The following is a 19643-nucleotide window of genomic DNA, read 5'->3' as shown; positions in this document are numbered from 1 at the left end:
TCTCTAGGTTATTCCTTCTTTCTCTGAGCTCAGGGTTTTGGTTGGTTGGTTGGTTGGTTAGTTAGTTGGTTTGGCTTATTTTTTGTTTTGTTTTCAGATGAAAAAATAACTTGAACCACTTTAATAACATGTCAATGTCTTAGACATCTGCTAATGGTTTTCAGTCTTAATTTTCATTTAGATATTGTACCAGATTGAACAAAAACGTCCAGTGTTTGTGTGTTCTAGTGTAGGAATCAGGAATGCAAAGACATACTTGTTGTAAACAGTTGGCTGCTATTTGAAGAAAACTACAGTGAACCTTGTTAAACACTCTTAATATAAGAACAACTTTTCCTAACAGTGGCCTGAAATTTTATAAAGAATTTTCCCTTGCTGTTACTCCTAATTGCTACCATTCTTACCAGATAAAATATGTGAAACTGTGTGACACTGTAGTAATTCTCCAAGGAATTGTTTGGGAGTTCAAATGTAATATTGAAATGATACAAAGGATATGGTAGAGCCATATTTTTCTTAGCATTGTATAAATAGGTAGGTTTTGGGAGCATGAAAAGATTAGTCTTCTGATAGGATGGTCTGTGTGGGAGTTTTATAACCTGATTTGTGTGTGTGAAATAATGTACTCGTAGCACATCATCTGTACAAGGGTCTAAAATTGTGCATTTCATCTCTTGCCCAAGCCTACAGAAATGACAAAAGAATTTGTATTTTTGAATTTCAATTCTACATAGCCCCATTGTGCCACCTTCTGGTAGACTCCATTTCTAATACTGCTGTGCACTAAGTGTCATCTATCTACTTATCCCTGTCATGGTAGCAGTTTCTTATCTGGGGCCGGGATACTTCAGACGGGGTCAGTTAAGCTGTGACCTCATTCTCATGAGCTTCAAAGCCCCAGACTCTTACATGTTACTTAGTTACAAGATGTGCTAAAGGTTTTTGGAGGAGAGTACATGGTGACACGTGGGCTGCTTACCACACGGTATTGCCCACAACTCCTTGTGATGTTTCCATAATTCCAAAGTTCCTTCAGCTGTTACTTGATATTAAAACTATGTCAAGTTTTTAGCAAATTTTCACAGTCCCAATTAAAAATTAACTTGGGAAGTAATGTAGAAATGAAAGTTAATAAAGCATTGCAAAATTCTAATAGGGAATCTAATGTTGGATGTGGTAATTTCTTGTTGGAACTTTAAAATAAAATGAGAATGAAATCAGAAAAGCTTAGTGAGTTTTTATCCCTGTTTTGTGGTACTTTGGCATGCTTTCATAGTTCCAAAGTATTTCCAAGTTTCTAAAAACATTTGGGGAAAGAAAAGTTGGGGGCTTAGCTTTGTGATTAGAGCCTATACCTAGCAAGTGGGTGGTCATAGCTTCAGTGTGGGGCCCAGAAGGAAGGAAGGGAGGAAACTTGGAAATATTGTTCATTTAAAATAAATACATTAAAAATAGTGGGGTACACAGTACCCTAAAGCAGTTGGAAATATATTTGCTATACTGGGTACCAATAAATGCCCTTTAAGGACTGAGCGGATGGTTCACTCTATCAAGTCTGAGGACATGATTTCCATCTCCAGAATGAATACCAGAAAAAGAAAAAGCAGGACAAGGGAGCAGATGCTTGTAATCCAGCCTGGAGAGACAGTTGGATCCCTGGGACTTCCTGCTGGCCAGTCAGCCTAGCCTGTTTGGACAGGCCACTGAGAGAAAGACTTGCCTGAGGATGGTACAGGGTTATTTCCATCACATATACACCAAGCATGTGCACACTCACACAAACACACACTGCTTGCCAATACCTGAGGTTTAAAGCTTGCCCTCAGGCACGCTGTCAGCAGCTCTCCTGGTGCCTTATTTCACTTCAGGTGGTGCTACAGGAGTTTGGAGAGAGAACGTTTCTTTTCACTTCTGTTTCTGGTGTTTAGAGAACCCCTCCACAGCAGTGTAGACAGCTGCCTAGGCCCATGGTCTTAGCTGTTGAGCAGCTAGATGAATTAGAGGTTTCTCACAACATGAAGGTCTTTAAAATGTTAATAATCTCTGTGTCTGCTATAATCTGGAGTTTCAGATTGTATACTTTATTGTTCTCATACTAGGATCTCACTCTCCCAGTTTCCCTCACTCTGTTGTCTTTAAGTCATATCTATTTTCTGTTCTTTCTGTAAATTACTGTGCTTTAATGATGCCAAGCAATACCCATTCATCATCTCACCTGCTGATGCTCATCACTCTGGCTGACTCTTGTCTGGACTTCATAGGAATAAACCTGCTTTCACATATATTCAGGTATTTGATTCAGTTCCTTTTAAATGTAAGAATGACCGTTTCTTTGCTGACTGACACGTAGAGGCACACACATGGTGCACATACATACATGTAGACAAACATACACATAAAATCTCTTTTTGAGAAAGGCTATACAAAGATATTCCTTTTAAAGTGTAATTTTATATAAAATTCGTTGGCAGAAGAGGGTGTCAGAATTGCAGACATTTGTGCAATGCCCTTGGTGCTAGGACCTGAGTCCTTTACAAGTGCTTTAACTACTTGCCGTCTCCCGAGTCCATGTGTATAGCTTTCTGTTATGTAGTTCTGTGGCAAAAGTGATGTAACTTGCTTGGATTTATTTAGAAAAGTGTATATAGTAATTCTACACTTAAATCATATTGAAATTTAGCTACTTTTAATTTTTATCAAATTACTGAAATAAAAACCTATGAGGTTGGCTTCTACTGTGGGTTAATAAGATGAGAGAAATTTGCATCACTCTGTCTCTCCCACCAGAACACAGAAAGTAGCTATGGCAGCATTGAAGAGTAAATGACAGTAGCAGTCTGGATAGGAAAACCAAATCCTGGAAAGAAACAGGCATGGTTGTGAATTTCGTGGTTTTAAAATCTACACACACACACACGCACACACACACACACACACACACACACACACACACACACACACACACACTGCAGTTTATACTCTAAGCAACCTGGTCGTAGCACTGTGCAGCGGGTTTCAACAAAAACTGTTCCAGAAGAAACCCTTTCTGAGAGAGCCTGAAAGGGAATTTCCTGCAGGAAGGAAACAGTGAAGAAAGTCTTGTGTGGCACTTTTCTCCTGACCCCACCTCTTTCGAGGTGTACCCTGAAACACTTGATTGAAACTTCCGTCTCAAGTAGCAGTGCACCCACGTCTAAATCATGAAGAATGGGCATAACCCAGGACTCCATGCAGTTGTTACTGCCAACAATGGAAAGACCTGTAAGAATCTATGAGTCAACATAAAATGTTGTGACATATGGCACCAGTGTCTATAAGGGAAAGTGGCTGAACATGGACCCAGGTTTGTATTGTTCTTATGTCTGGTTAAGATCTGAAGTATATGCCTAAAATTCATGTGTTAAAAAGGCTTGTCCATACTGTCACCTTATTGGGAGGTGAATGGATCACTAGCCTGTTGGGAAGTGATGGAAACTAGGAGCTGAACCTTGTCAGAGGAATTAGGTCATTAGGGGGTTGCCTTTAAAGGGCAGTGTGGGGACTTGGACTCTGTTGCCTGCTTTTTGATCACTTCTCCCTGGCGGGGCTGCCTCGCCAGGCCACAGGGGATGTAGACGCACTCAGTCCTAATGGCACTTGATGTGCTGCTATGCGTTGGGTTTTCGGTTCCCCTTATGTGAGGAGTAGGGAGGGAGGATGGGACTGGGAGGAGAGGACAGAGGGCCTATGATTAGGATGTAAAGGGAATAAAGTTTTAAAATGAGTTAAAATTTTAAAGATGGGCAAATGCCACTGACAGTTATATTTGACAAGTAAAAAATGCTTTTGACATTTGTATGTGGAGCATTCGGCATGAAAGACCATACCCCATGTTAAAACAACAACAAATAATTTAGGAGAAAGAATCATAAAATATTCTCTTACCAAATAGTATTAATTGAGAAATCAAAAATAAATGGGAAGTGTTGGAAATTACTCCATAATACTAAACAACTCATGATGAAAAAGAAAGCGAAAAATGGAAAATATTTTGGGCTGACTGAAAATGAAGTTATATCAGAACTTCTCAGATGCGTAGACGTCTTTGTTTAAATTTGTATAGAATAAGTGTCTATATTAGAAAAGAAAATTCTTGCATAGCAATCTAAATGTCCACATTATAAAACAAGAGAAGAAAACAATGACACCAAAGAATATAGAGAGATGAAATCAGAAACAAATAAAATAGAGTAAGAACCAAAATGATGAATGAAAATCAATGAAAACAAAAAGTAGATCTTTGAGATTAGTAAGTTTTAGTTCTGTACCAAGTCTGATCTAGAAAAAGAAAACACAAGTTACCAGCATCAAGAATAAAAGAAGGAATCTTATTACTGGTGCCACATACATAAGATAGGGAATACTGAAAACAACAACAACAACAACAAATTTGACTATTTCTTGAAAGACATAAAGTCCTAATTCTCATTCAAGGTAAAATGAACACCTTAGAAGCTGGGAAGATGGCTCAGTGGCGAATTGCTTTCTGATTAGCATAAGGATCTGGGTCTGGTTCCTAGTTAGGCATGAAACCGCATGCCTGTAATCCTAGTGCTAAGGAGGCAGACACAAGAGGATTGATCCCGTGGCCAGCCAGTCTACCACATTAGTGAGCTCCACATTCTAGGAGAGACCCTGCCTCAAAAAATAAGGTAGCCTTTATGTATACACACAGATATAGACAATTCAGTTGTACTCCATTGATTGAAAAAACCGTACTGGTATTTGTAATGTCTGAACAAACACAGTGTTTTCCTGGCCCACATAATTCTACAGGCATGTTTCGCCAGACTTGTATGGAAACAATGAGTATCCTTTTTCAGAATCTCTTCTTGAAAATGGGAGGCATACATCTCAGCTCATTTTATGAAGTCGCCTTATCCTGCTTCCAAAAACATAAGGAAACATGAAAACAAAACTATTAAGCATTAAACAATGCCTGTTATAATCATAGGCACCCCCAAAGGAATTATTAGTAAATTAAATCCAGCAGTAAATAAAAAAATATGAGAGGTGTTTCTCCTGGGCTGGTTCAGAAATTTGAAATTAATCAGTGTAATCTATTGTAAGAGACTAAGGAAATGAAACATTATGATCACATCAAACTTAATGTATCTTCAAATTATCACTAAAAACAGGAAATTTATTATCTCAATAAGGATCAGCTACCAACATTATATCTACAGTTAATATAGTAAGTGAAGAAAATTTGATTTTTCTTCCTAAGACTTAAAATAAGACAGAGGTGTCCTCTCTTCTCTTGTTGAACACTGTATTGAAAATCACAGATTCACTATGGTGGGAAAGCTGTCAGTTCAAAAATGATTAAATCGAGGTAGAAAATCCCAGGAAATCTACAAAAAGAAAAAAAAGGGGGGGGGGAACTAGTAAGGTTAGCACAGGTGGGATATACAATGTCAATATATAAAAGGCAGTAGTGAACAATTATAAAATAGTTAAAAGTATTGTAAAAACCATTCAAAATTGGTACATTATGTTCTGTTTCAGTACACCATAAATATGTATATAATTCCATGTTTTATGCATTAGTTAAAAACAAATTTAAACCTTAGAAAAGACTTGGGTATGTATCTACCAAATTGTGTGTAAATTCTCCATATTGAAAACTGCAGAACAATTAATAAAAAAAAAAAAATCAAACACCCAAGTTAATGCCATTCAAGGATCTCTGCTTCTACAGTGTTAAGATGTTGTTTATCTCAGTGAGCAAAATCCCAATTAAGTTACTTTGTGAATAAATTTAGCCTTGGGTTTAACCTCCAGCAATACACATACAAATACACACACACACACACACACACACACACACACACACACACACACACGCACGCACGCCACAGAGAGGGGAGGGAGAGGCAACTTAGATGATAGTGTGAGAGTTGGAAGTTTCACTGTAGGATTTTAGCTTGAATAGCAGTGGTGTAGCCTCCAAGTCAGTGTGGTGTAAGGGAAGGGGCTTTCACACAGGTAGATAAAGTCAACAGACTAGGGCCCAGGGTTGATACACAGATACAACCTCTTGATTGACAGGTGCAAATGCAGTTTAATTGTAAATGGATGTGTAAATTGTGGTAAAGCCATCCAACGGAGTACTTACTCATTAAAGGTAAACTACTTCCGACTAGGAGGATAATTGTCAGCCATGATGCTATGCTCCAAAAATTTCACAGGCAGTGTAAAGCCATTAGATAACATTGTGGAAAAAACAGCACTACATTCTCAAACTTGTATTTGAGTAACAAGGTCATGGTCATGTCATTTGTCCTCAACATGAAGGCAATGTCACTACATATTAAATAGGATTCCATGTCTTCCTTAACCTTCAAAGTTCTGTGCATAATTTTGCTTGGCCTCAGCATGCCGTAAACATAGATACGGCCATGAAAGAAAATACACCCATGACAGAGTCTCAGACCCCTGACAGTAGGTCCAGCAGCCCATCGTGCCCAGCACTGTCCCCTCCCCTTCACACCCACAGAAAACTACAACTGTCGTGAAAGATGCTTCTGGAGACTCATGCTCATATAGCCGCAGGCCCTGGGCAGGTCCTGAGCTCTTTAAGTTTGTTTCCTCTTCTTGTAGTGGCCATGGTCCCACAGTCCTGCAATCCCAGTGCTCAGGGAGTCTGAAACAAGGGGATAAATTCCAAGCCAGCATGAGCATAGGCCCACGGTCCTGCCTCAAAATAGAGTGTTTGAAATACCCGAGACTATAACTCAGTCAGTACAGGACTTGTTTAAAATGTGTGAGGCCCCAGGTTCAACCCCCTGTGTAGCACTGAGTGGGTGGTGGGAATCAGATAATGCTGGTGCTGTTGTTCATTTGTACAGACTTGATTAGCCTTAATATCACAATGTAGGTCTTACTTATGGTAAAGTATTTAAGTATATTGGTAGTATTTGCTATTACATAGAAGAAAAGAAAAAACTCTGTCTCTCTTCTCCCTCCCACCCCGTGTGTGTGTGTGTGTGTGTGTGTGTGTGTGTGTGTGTGTGTGTGTGTGTTCATGTCTGAAATCTGAAAGCTGCTGTTTCTTGTAATTCTATTTGAGTTGGAGCTGCAGTTGGCTCTCTCAGGCAGTAGATGCCAGTAGAGATCTTTTTCAGTAAAATCAAATCCCCTGAGCACCTCCATACCAACAGCTTCCTAGTCACATTACCACAGACAAGTATTTAAAATTTTAAATATTCTATGATATGCAAGGTCTTTTGAACAAAAGCAAACAGTTTTAGTAACAAAATAAATAAATACAAGCTTTCAAGCACAGCATTTTCAAGATACTCAGTTTGTGACGTGATATAATAACGTTAAATCTCCTGTGCTTTAGTTAAATGAATCCCAGTGTTCTTGTTTTGAAATGTGGGACTTTGTGTATTCAAGCAGCATCAAACATGAGTCTGGCTAGATGTCTGTTAAAAATGGATACAGCCCAGCTGAAGTATTACTCTTAGTTGTGCTTGGCAGGGGCACACACAGCAAGGGTGTGTCGTCTGGGGAGGCCCACGCTGCAGAGATGAATGACTGTAGCCGGTGACTGACGGGTGCTTGTGGAGATCTGCATTTGCACTATGAGGACAAAAGAATAAAGACGACAAACTTTGGTTGTAGATTATGAAAAGCCCAATAAAGTTTCTTCTATTATTATCTTTACATAAATTACTTAGTGCCTACTAGTTATAAATCTGTTCTAATATTTGGTGATTTTACTTAGACCTTTAGAGTGCTAAAAGTGACTACATACTTCATTTACATATTTTTTGATCTTGTAATAATATGCATTGTCCTTATGAATTTAAGTAATACAACAGGGATACAGTTGATAAACAGCCAATATTAATATGACATGATAAGGGCAATACAAACAGGATGGATGTTTACTTTCCTAAGAGTTGTGTAGAAGTGCTGTACTGACAGGGTGACATTTTTTGGTGACCGTGACAATGAATAGAAGATAATGAATAGTCAAAGGAATTGAGGACTTTTATCCATTTTTTTGCATACTGGTTGCTCTGTGCTCTGAATGGGTTTAAACACTTGAGGCTCCCAGTCTGTCTGTTTTGTGTGAGACATTGCCAAGTGTTAATATCTCACTGATTATAAACATTTGATGATTTTTAGAGAAAGCTTCGTATGTGAAGGTTGGTCGTATAGGTCCTGTTGTGTGCCTGTCTCTCCTGTTTATGTTACACCACACAGCATCACTGCAGAGCTTTCACATGGCGGCCTCTGCTCACTGCCTCCCTGGCACACTGCTTGTGAGCCTGCATGTGTGCTCCCCTAGTGTGACTACATTACTAGTCCTGCTTATTTATGTACCACTTTTGTTACCTATTTATTGCATTAAAATAGTTAACAGGAAATATGGACTAAGATATTTTTCAGAAATATTTATTTATGTACCACTTTTGTTACCTATTTATTGCATTAAAATAGTTAACAGGAAATATGGACTAAGATATTTTTCAGAAATATTTTTAAAGGTCTGTCCCTTTCCCCTCTTTCTTTTATTTGAAACAGTACATTTTTAACACACATGGTGTCAAAAGGCAAATACTCAAAACCCTTGGCAAATGCCACCCATACCTTGTCCTGCAGACGACGACGACGTGAGAATTGTTACTGTTGTAAGCGATGTTTCTAGGAGGCTATTAAACCAGAAGAGGGATGAGGCAGCCATTGGGTGCTAGGAGTTTAACATCCATTAGCAAATGAAAGGACTTCTTTTCTCTCAAGGAAAACTCCTTGGTGTGGCTAACAGCCTATAATATTATAATTACGGTTACCATATAATTATCTTCTATAATTTAAATTTGAGGTTTTGTTCTTTTCAAATGTTAGAACTTTTTGAAATATATTATTTATAGATGGGCACATATCCATAAATAAATTTGATAAGCAATACTGGTATGCTGATTCTGTCATTCCTGTATATATTAACTTTGAGTCAGTGAGTTAGCAATTTTGAGGTCTATGAAATTAGTTTAATTTTTTTCTTAGTTATATCATATGTTATCCATTGTTTTTTGAAAGAGTCTTGTCACATCTCTTCATACTAATTTTGATGAGAAGTTAACTGCTTATAAAGATGCATAAAGTCTGTATATCAGCTGACTTCCTGTAAATTAATTCTAGCATGCTAATATTTGGCCTCATTTGCATGCAGTTGTAATACATGTTTAACTAGTTTTCTATAGTTTCAAAAATAGTTTTTATCCTTCTCTATATATGAAGTTACTGTGCTTATTCACAGACATATTAATATCAAAACACTCAAACCTAGAGCCTTTAGCAGATATAGCACGTTTTAAAGTGTGCATCTCTAGCTGAGATGGGGAGTTTCGCTAAGAAAGGCTCGCTGGTGCGCTGTTTTATATTAACAGGAAACGGCAGCAGTAGTGGTTTGCAAGCCCTGTAGACAGGAAGTTTAACACATGCATAGCTCTTAACTTCTTGGTAGGAAGTTGAGCTCCTTCTGGAAACTTTTGTCCTTACTTTAAAGTGTAAATGCACATGAATGGCAGCTTACAAAGAACTGTCCTGTGTCCAGCACACTGGCACATCCACCGCTCTCCAAAAACTGGAAGGTTTTGCTAGCCGGCTGTTTCACAGGCACTCCAAAGGCACTACACATGACCAGAGAGCAGCTCTGGAGAGTGACAGCCTTCGGGTCTCTGAGCACACTGCCTCATGGGACAAATCAAGTAAGTGGTTTGGCTTTTTGTTTTGGTTTGGTTTGGGGGATTTTTTTGTTTTTAAGTGATACAATGTAATTAGCAGCTAAAGTACTTAAGAGTTTTATGATCAAACACAAAAAACCAGTTTGTCTGCTTTGGGATTTGCACAAGGATGTTTTTTAAGATGGTGACAAATTCCATAAAAAATAAGTTGAGCTGAATCCTGTATAGTTCTTTTTTTTTATTTATATGACTAACAAGGTCAAATATCAATTATGAAATATCAGTATTATGCTTACATAATTTCTGACATATGACACTATGGGGTTTTTTGGTTGTTCTAAGGTTTAAAAAACTGAACAAATAAAAACAGTGATGTGCTTACTTTTAAATTTTTTTATAACTATACTTTGAAAGCAACAAGAAACATTTATTTAGTGACATTTTATTGCATTTGTCACCTGTTTTTTGTTTGTTTGGGGCTTTTTTTTTTTTTGGTAGTTTGTTTTGCTTTGTTTTGTTTTGTTTGAGACAGGGTTTCTCTGTGTATCCCTGGCTATCTTGAACTCACAGTGATCCACCAGCCTCTGCCTCCCAAGTGCTGGGATTAAAGCCTGTTTTTTTTTTCTTTTAATACATATGTAAAAGTTATTTCAGTTCTCACAGAAAAGGCCCTCTAATAAAAGCAGATTAATAATTTATATAAAACCTTACATTTGTTACATGATGGACATCAAAATCTTTCATACTTGCATTTTTATATCATATATAAATATGACTATAGGTTAAAGAAGTTGTGTACTGTTGTATTTACATTTCTTCAGGGCCTGTTAGTGTGCAGACTTGCTATCTGGTTAAAATGATTTGTCATTTTTGATGGTAAGAAGTTTAAGCAGCAGTGGTGCCTCCATTTCCCCACGTTAACGTAGACCCTTCCCAAGAGGTGTGCGCTGTGGTCAAGGGCAGCAGTTCCCCTTGGCTTCTTTGCCATTTCTGCTGCGTTTATTTGGTCATCAAATAGAACTAGGATTTGCCTCTTTGTATTCATGGATTCCAAAGCAGTTAAGGAAGAAACTCATTTTTAAAATAAAAATGTATGTGTAGATGGCTCTATAGAAGTCTAGGTTACTATGTTGTACAGCAGGATTGATTTTTTAACTCCTTGTACTCTATGGAGAAAATAAAAAGGTCATGTGTTTGTATAAAACTGGTTTTTTTTTCAACATATTCCCTCCCTCCTCCCCTACCCCGCTCCTTCCCTCCCCCCTCTTGTATGTGTGTGTGTGTGTTGTGACTTGTGTTTTCACACAAACATTCACACTGCAGCCCAGAATTCAAGGAAGTAGCCCCTCCTGCCTAACTTCCTGAGTACTATTAAGCCTGCACCGTCATGCCCAGCTTCTCAAAAGATCTCAGTACAGGTGGTGGCACACGCCTGTAATCCTAGCACTCAGGGAGGCAGAGGCAGGCAGATTGCTGTGAGTTAAAGGCCAGCCTGGTCGACAAAGCAAGTCCAGGACAGCCAAAGCTACACAGAGTAAAAAAACAAATAAAAACCCCAAACCCTCACTACATTGAGTTAGTCTTCGCTACGTAGGTTAACAGGTCGAGTGTCTCATGTCTGTCTAAGCTCGTCATCTGTGGAGAACTGGAATAACAACACAGTATTACAACTTGCTTTGTGACAAAATCTGCATGGCTCTGCTGCCTGCTCTGTAAATTACAATCTTCTAAACCCTTTTGGAGATACTTTTTGTGTTCTTTAAAGGTAGTTTTAATTTCAAACAAGGACACAGTTGTTTTTTGCTTTTGGAATGCATATAATGGAATTCAATCATTGGACGTTATGTGTGAAGTAGACTGAACAGGCTCTAAGCATACAAGCCCTGTAAACTTTCAAAACCTTGTTAAATGCGGTGATAGAGTACAGTTTAGTAACTCATGATTCCTTTTAGAGAAACAGACTAAAAACAACTGCTGCTTTTTTTTTTTTTTTTTTTTTTTTTTTGGTTTTGTGAGACAGGGTTTCTCTGTGTAGCCTTGGCTGTCCTGGACCTGCGTTGTAGACCAGGCTGGCCTCGAACAACTGCTGCTTTTTTGTTTGTTTGTTTTCTGTATTGAAAAGAGAAAAGAAAAGACAATAGGATCGTGGCATACAAACACAATTGTGAGCCACGTAACTTTGTGAAAAATGACCTTGAATTGAGAAGTAGTTAAAGATCAACTGAAGTTCAGTAAGTGTTCTCCCACCCTCTTCTCCTTTTCATAGCCTCAAAATATTCTACTGGGCGCCATGATTTCCTATATAAGGAAGAACACAGTACACATGCTCTCGGTCTGTCCATGCAGAGAGGAGAAACTGCATTCCTGTCATTTCTGTCCTCTGCATTTATTTATTTTGTGTGATGGAAACAATTTTGTATTCATTTGTGTATATGCTAAGGAACGCCTTTTTAAAAAATACTTGTTTGTGGGTGTGGGTGGAAATCTCAGTGTAGAAATTAGAGGACAACTTGAAGGAGTTGGATCTTCCTTTCACATGTGTCTCCTGGGGATTGAACTTGGGTCATTGGCTTCGGGAACAACCTTTACCCTCTGAGCCATCTCACCAGACCAAAGAAGAGCTTTTGACAATAAGGAGTTTTCAGGCGAAACCCATTTCTGGAAGCTACTTCCATGGGGTTTGCTTGCGTGACTTATTTGACCAGAAAGGGGAAGGCTGTATCTCCTGATACACAGGGGAGCCTTATCCCAAAGTGCTATTTTAGGAAACAGTAACTAAGTATGGAAATCGCAGTTTAAAAATTAGGTTCATGGACTATTGAGTAAAGATTGAAAGCCGGGTGCAGGGGAGCACACTTGTAATCCCACAAGTCCAGGACAGCCAAGGCTACACAGAGAAACCCAGTCATAAAGGGGGGAAGAAGATTGAAGGCCAATTTGGGTAAACATCATTTTGTTTTTTGCAAAGGTTTTTGTTGTGGTTGGTGGTGGTTATTTGGTTAGTTGGCTGGCTGGCTTGGCTTTGCTTTTATGCGGCTTGGTTTGACTTTGGACTCAAATTGTAGCCCAGGCTGGCCTCCTCCTCCTTTCATCCTCCTGCTTCAACCTGAGGATGATGTCATGCCCCTGTCACCAGTGGCAGATATGAAATGTGATGAACTTTAATCAAAGTTTCTTTCTTTTTTTCAGGGGCATTATTTGTAGGAATAAATAGAGAACATAGGCTACAGAGTTGTTTCTAGGGATCAAATTAAGTAACAATAATTCCCAATTGATAAAACATGTAATAGCTATTTCCATACACACTTAAGTACCTCTGGTTCAAAGTAACAACACAGAGGAATTTTTCTTGTCCTGACTCAGAATGAATGGATTATTGGCATTCGTTGACTTTGAACCTAGAGCGTTGATTGTGTTTTCCTTGTAACTCATTTTTACCACAGCAGGAACATAAAGCTGAATGTAATTGGAGGTATGCATGTTGTGAACCATTGTTTCCCACACTTAACAAGGTCTAAGCTGCAGCATTCTCAAGAGCAAATGTATGATGCCATCCAACACTTCACTTGTTTTTCTGTCCCAAGAAATGCTTGTCGATTTCTAAGTTCATTTTAGTGAAGTGTAGATTTCAATACTGTAATGAACAAATAAATGACTTAGGATATGAATTTTCTCAGTTAGAACTAGATATCCCAAGTGATAGACTATTTATCACTTTTACCCTTTTGAAGATCTTTAAACCCAATTTGTTAGTTCATTGAATTTATGTAATTGCAACTTCTAAATTATCTTTTATCTCTTGTTTTCATTCTGTAACCATTTTATGAGTTCTTTGATTATAATCAATTTCTACTCATTAGAAAAATCTTTTGGCATATTTATTATATCATAGTTTATAAACTGATTGTAGAAGCCAGACAATTAATTCCTCTTGCAGAGGACCTGGCTTCAGTACCCAGCACTCAAATAACAGTTGACAACCACCTGCAATTCCAGTTCGAGGAGATCCTAAAGCCTCTTCAGGCCTTCTTAGCGCAGGCACACATGCTGTGCACATACATATTTGTGAGAAAGCATTCATACACATAATATAAAGTAAACATTTTTAAAACTATGATATGAAGATTCTGGGCAAATTAGATGATTTTACCCTCAAAAACAAGAGTAAGAAGAGCAGCCCAAAGCACTGTAATATTTAAGACACATTGTTACTAATATTCAGAATGTTGGATTGTAATAGTAGAAAGCCAGTATAGTGTCTCTCTCCCTCCCCCTCCCTCCCCCTCCCTCCCTTCCATCACACCATCTCTTGAATCCAGACGGAGCTGATCTCCCACTTTTCCCTCAGACTCATGCTCAGCTACCTCTTCTTTCCACTAATGTCTTTTTCTCAATGGTTTACATCACTGGAATTACACAGTGTGTAACTTACTATTTTGACATCTTTCATCTGTGTTGCAGAATATATCAATAGTTGTTTGCTGTTTATTGCTAAGTCATACTTTGTTGTGTAATTAGAACACACTGGCTTTATCTGTTCTGTTCTGTAACTAACACAAGGATTGTTTGTAGATTTTTTGGTTATGTGGATAATGTAATCATAAACATTTAAAAACATATCAGTGTAAACAGTTTCTTTAGAAGATATATTGGAGTAGACTGGGAATAAAATGATTGTGTCGTGCATTTTTATATTTTTAAGAAATGGCCAGTGTACTTTCTCAAACTTCCTGTGCTATTCTATACTGCACCTGTAGTGTAAGGAGTCGACTTTCTTCATGTGTTCATCAGGACTTGCTGTCTGTCATCAGTCTGTTACAGGGGGATAGCCAGTTTGAAGTTTGAACTGGTAGTGTCTTATTTTTAAGTCTTAAGAATCCATTATATATTCTGAATCCAGATGTTTTGGAGATTTGCAAGTATTTGCTCTCAGCTTCTTACATGTTTCATCATTTCTTAAAATAATATCTTTGGAGAGCAAAGGTAACCACTTAATGAAGTCAGTCAGTTTGTTTGTTTGTTTTACTTTGGAAAATGTTAAGGTTTATTTTCCAACAGGTGACAGAAGACAACAAAATTAGTAACTAAACAGCAAAATCCACAAGCTCCTAAGGAGGAAAGTAACACCACGTATGTCAGTGGCAATCATGGCCAATCGATGTGTTAGGCAGATTTAGTGTAGTTTTGTTTTGTTTTGTTTTTGTTTTTTTAGTTTCTATGGTGTGCTGTGGTAACTCATGTCCTTACACTTAGACAAAGGCCCTAAGTCAGTTTTTATCTTCTCTTTCCTTTGTGTGTTGTGCCTTTTGTCCCAGGCCTTAGGAAGTCTTTATCTTACCAAAACTAATTCATATTTTTAATCTGTGCTTTCTTCTACAGATCGATTTACTGTGAAGTATGGATTGAAGTAATTTTTATGTGTATCTGGTTTTTGTTACTTCATTTTTAACAAAAACCTTCTTCCATTGAGCTGGCCTAATTCCTTTGTCAAAACTCGCAGATCTCAAGATGTACAGGTTTACTGCTATCTATGAATTCTCACATCTGGGCCAGTAAACTATGTATGTTTGTCCCTAGGCCAGCCATACTGATCGGGTCACTATGAGTTTAAAGTAAATTTTGAAATCAAGCAGTGAAATTTCTTTAATATTGTCCTCTTACAAAAATTATTTTAGCTATTCCAGAGTTTGTCTTTCCATATAAATTTCTGGATAAACTTGTTAGTCTCTGAAGTTAAAATCCTGTTGAGGTTTCTGTAGCTATGGTGTGGAACCTATAGATTGATTTGTGAAAAATTGTCATCTCGCCAACAGGCACATGTCTTTCCATCTCTAAACGCTGTTCACCACTGTGGTCTGTGTAAGTTCATCTCCAAGCTCTTTATTTCTACTAATGCTTTTGTGAGAAAGACCGGCCCTTAATTTCACTTTCAGGTTCTTTCCTGGTTATTTTTAAAAATTAGCCCCAGTGGTTTCCTTGTAAATTTAAAATGCTCTTGAGATTGGATCATGCTGTCTTCATGTGAAGCCTCATATTTGGGAATGTCTTTAATATTTCTCTTTATCCCGTTGACTGTATAGTTTATGCAGATGAGTGCTTTAGCCCTGCCTTTGCTGCCGTGTGTGATCTAACCCACTGGGGTCTTCTCTCTGAGAAAGCCCATCTAGTTGTAGTTGTTGAGAGGATTTTATGGCTGCTGGAGTTCATGGAGTGCTGTTGCCACCTGTGCTGGTGTCCTACCCTCTTAAGATGCCCCTTCAGCAGACCTGAGGCACTTGGATAGAGACCTGCATCAGTATTTGTGGAGTATACTCATCTGTAGCTTTGTTAGCTCTTTGCCCAGTTTTGCTTTCAGCCCTCATAAAATGAGTCACAAGTGTTCTTTGCTCTGAATTCTGTATACTTCTGAATGCTCTGTCCTTGTATAAAACTGGTATTGTGTTTGTTAACTTTATATTATTCCCTCATGAGCCCATTTGGACTTGAGCTTTCAGTTATGGGAAAACTTCTTAACTATTTTAATATTTTTAACTTATTTTTATTTTATGAGCATTGGTGTTTTGCCTGCATGTGTGCCTGTGTGAGGGAATCAGAGCCCATAGAATTGGAGTTACAGACAGCCCTGAGTTGCCATGTGGGTGCTGGGAATTGAACCTGAGTCTTCTGGAAGAGCACCAGTGCCATCTCTCCAGCCCCGATTTTAATATTTTTATGTGTTCAGGATTTGCACTTCTTTCTGAGTTAGTTTTTGGTAAATTGTAACTTTTAAACAATTTATTCATTTCATCTGACCAAGTTCTGGTAAATTGTATTTTTTACTAATTTATCTAAATCATGTTACATGCTTGGCACTAAACTGCCAATGATATTTCTTTATAATATTTTTTCTCTAGACTTTCTGATGATACTATTTTTTATTCTTTAATTTAGTAATTAGTGTTTTTGTCATATTTAGATGTTCCTCTATCCAGTATTTGTAGTTCCATATTATTGGTAAGACTTGCATTTTTCAACCATCTTCATCTTTTCAATTTTATTGGTCATTTCTTCCATTTTTGTTAGTTTCCCTCTTAAGAAATCTATAAAATGAAAGTAATGGTCACTTTGGGACCTGCTAACCACCTGCAGTTGATTCAGAGCTGCCAGCACAGTTCTGTGAGGTTGTGGACCCTTGGGCATGAGGTGCATGCAGCCAGCATGAAGCCCGGGAGCATGGCAGGAGTTGTAGGTTGATTCTTCGCCATGCAAAATGTTTCCTTATTTTCCTTGGGATTTCTTTGTGATACAGTGTCCTCGGAGTTGAGGATTTCCAAATTCTCTTCCTGTTTTTGATTCTTTAATTATGCTTTTTAAAAAACCTGTTGAATATATGTGTATGTGATACGTGGGGGGCGGGGGATGATGTGTGCATGCCAGGCACAGATGTGGAAGTTCGAGGACTGACCACTTACAGGAGTTGGTTCTCTCCAGCCACCTTGTGGGGCCTGGGGACAGGCAGGTCATCAAGCTCAGTGCCAGGTGCCTTTACCCACTCAGACATCTTGCTAGCCCTAAATTATACTTGATAGGGGAATGTATTTTAAAAGATTGAAACAAGCCTTTTCAGTTAATTCATTTATTATCGTTTCACATTTGAATACAGAACATTTCCATGTATGTTAGAATAACATTCTGCTGACCTTTGGCCCTGTATTTTATGGATATGAATTGTTCAGTGGCATTGTGCAAATTTAGTTTATCCATATTCACTTCCTGTCTGATTTATTAAGGAAAGAGTCTTGCAGTTGCCAACTTGAGTCACATATTGAGTCATTGAATCTAATGGTTGCATCACTGATTTTCAGTGAATGGTGAACCTCCTCTGTGGTAGCAGCTCCACTCTATCATGTTCCTGTTGCGTAGCAATGCCGTAGCTGTTCTAATCTGATAGTTCAGGGCATTGTTTGTGTGCTTATAAAATACTGCCATTAATAAATCTACTGCCCTGGTAACTGTATAAAGGTGCACCACATATAATTATAGGCCGCACATAATGCTTGACAATGAGAATAAACAAATTTGTTGCTGTTTTATGTGTTGTCAGTACTGTACTATTTATCATTATTTTAAAGCACATCCTTCTGTTTCTGCATGAAAAATTATGCTGTACAGCGGTACATCAGGCTATGTGAACAGCACCTTTCCTCACCCAGCTCACACTTACATTGCATCTCTGCACTGCATCATTTTCTCTTGTGTTTGCTGAGTTCATCATGCACCTTACAAATAGGGAATACATCACCACTCTTGCCAATAAGAGACCACATCAACTGACCTGGGAACGAAAGAGGGATCTAAGGAAAATCAGCATGAGTCGTTGCTGGTTGTGGGGCATGTTCATTTGTTATGGCTGTGATCTAGAAGAACCAGAGCAGAGAGACACAAGCTATGGATGATTGTGCTTCACTGAGAGCAGTGAAATGAACAGATTCCAGAAAGAACTATCTCATTTAAATAATCGAAAGTCCTCGTGATGGCATGCACTGAAGAAGACCAGGCCCTCAGGTGTGTCTCTGACACCACCCTGAGGCTCATAACAGTCACATTTGCAGTGTAGAAATAGAAACCTGGATTTTACAGTGATGTTGGATTTTCTACTAGTTCTGGGTGCTTACATGATTAAGAATCATTATTCATTACAAAATTAAAAGGAGGTGGTCTGTGAGTCATGTCATCATAGATATGAAGACAACTTGGACCATCAGGGGAAAGCCTACAGTGAGCTAATTTTGGACGGAAATTACGTGACAGAACATGTCTGGTAAAGCCAATCTGGCGCAGCAACAGGCGACAGCCCTGGCTTAGGTGTGTCACTGGGGCCGCTGTCAGTGTATATGAGTACACGCTGATGGTTGCCCAACAGAATTACTGCCTCTTTGTCTCTTCCTGTCAGCTCGCCCTATGGCGGCATCGGAATGAAGACTCCATCGTTCATTTCTACTCAGCACATGTCCTCTACTGTAACTTTTTTCTAGAAATGCTTGATTTTACTTTTGGGGACAATAGTTGTCCTGGGCATACAGTTCTTACTGGACAGTTTTGTTTCTTGTTTCTTCTAGCATTTTCTATGTATCATTTCGCTGTCTTGTTCTAATGAGAAGCTAATGCCCACTGTATTGCTGTTCCCTTGTCCATTATTACGAATTTTTCTCTTGCTGTTTTAAGCTTTCTTTCTTTGTCTTTATTTTTCAGTGACTTGAGTTTGAAGTGTCTCAGTGTGGGTCTCGGTCTGTTTGCCCTAGTTAGCATTAGCTTCCGCGTTTGCTTCACTTGGTCCATGGACTATGGGTTGTTGGGTTTTTTTTTTTTTTCAAACTAGGACCTTGTCAGTTGTTATTTTTTAACATGTTTCCACTCTTTCCTGCTGTTTCCTATGGATGTGTGTGGGCCTCAGTATTAAATACAACCTGAGGCCGTCACTTCCCTTGGTGTCATCTGTCTTCAGCTCACATTTATGGACTAGAGCTTCCTTTTTTTGAAATATGATGTTAGTGTTATAGTGAGTTTAAATTGTTGTGTTAATTTGTCAGATCTCTACACTTGTTTTTCATATTTCTCTTTCTGTATTGAAGTTTCCATCTGTTGTATCATTCTCATCAAGTCTTTAAACAGTTCCCTTTGATTTCATCTAACATTTTACTAACTCCTTGCAAATATTTTCTACATTGTACATAATTCTCCTTCCTGGGACGGTTTCTGTTGACTGCTCATTCCTCTCACCGTGAATCATAGGGGTTTGGGCAAAAATAAGGTATTCAGAGTAGCTCTGTATTCTGCTTAATTTTTCCTCCCAGGACTGGTCTTTCTTTTTCATTTTCAGCATCTTTAGTCCAGCTTGTAGATTTTGTGTCCTTCATTGTATGTGCT

General features: G+C 38.3%; 1 protein-coding gene across 2 annotated transcripts in view; it reads left to right on the top strand.

The window, feature by feature from the left end:
- PRKACB (protein kinase cAMP-activated catalytic subunit beta) overlaps window positions 1-19643 on the top strand; it is a 91981-nt gene that overhangs the window by 22083 nt on the left and 50255 nt on the right. Inside the window, exon 1 of one of the 2 annotated variants that reach the window (XM_084756382.1) lies at window positions 9471-9761. The exons of the other annotated variant lie outside the window; for it this stretch is intronic. Coding sequence (XP_084612508.1) covers window positions 9575-9761 — 187 coding nt within the window. The 5' untranslated portion in view covers window positions 9471-9574. Of the gene's footprint in view, window positions 1-9470; window positions 9762-19643 lie in introns of those variants that run through there. 2 annotated transcript variants of the gene reach the window in all.

The sequence above is a fragment of the Acomys minous genome (genome assembly GCF_964271855.1).
Source record: "Acomys minous genome assembly, chromosome: 14".
NCBI classification, from domain to species: domain Eukaryota; kingdom Metazoa; phylum Chordata; class Mammalia; order Rodentia; family Muridae; genus Acomys; species Acomys minous.
This window is presented reverse-complemented; position numbering and strand designations above follow the sequence as displayed.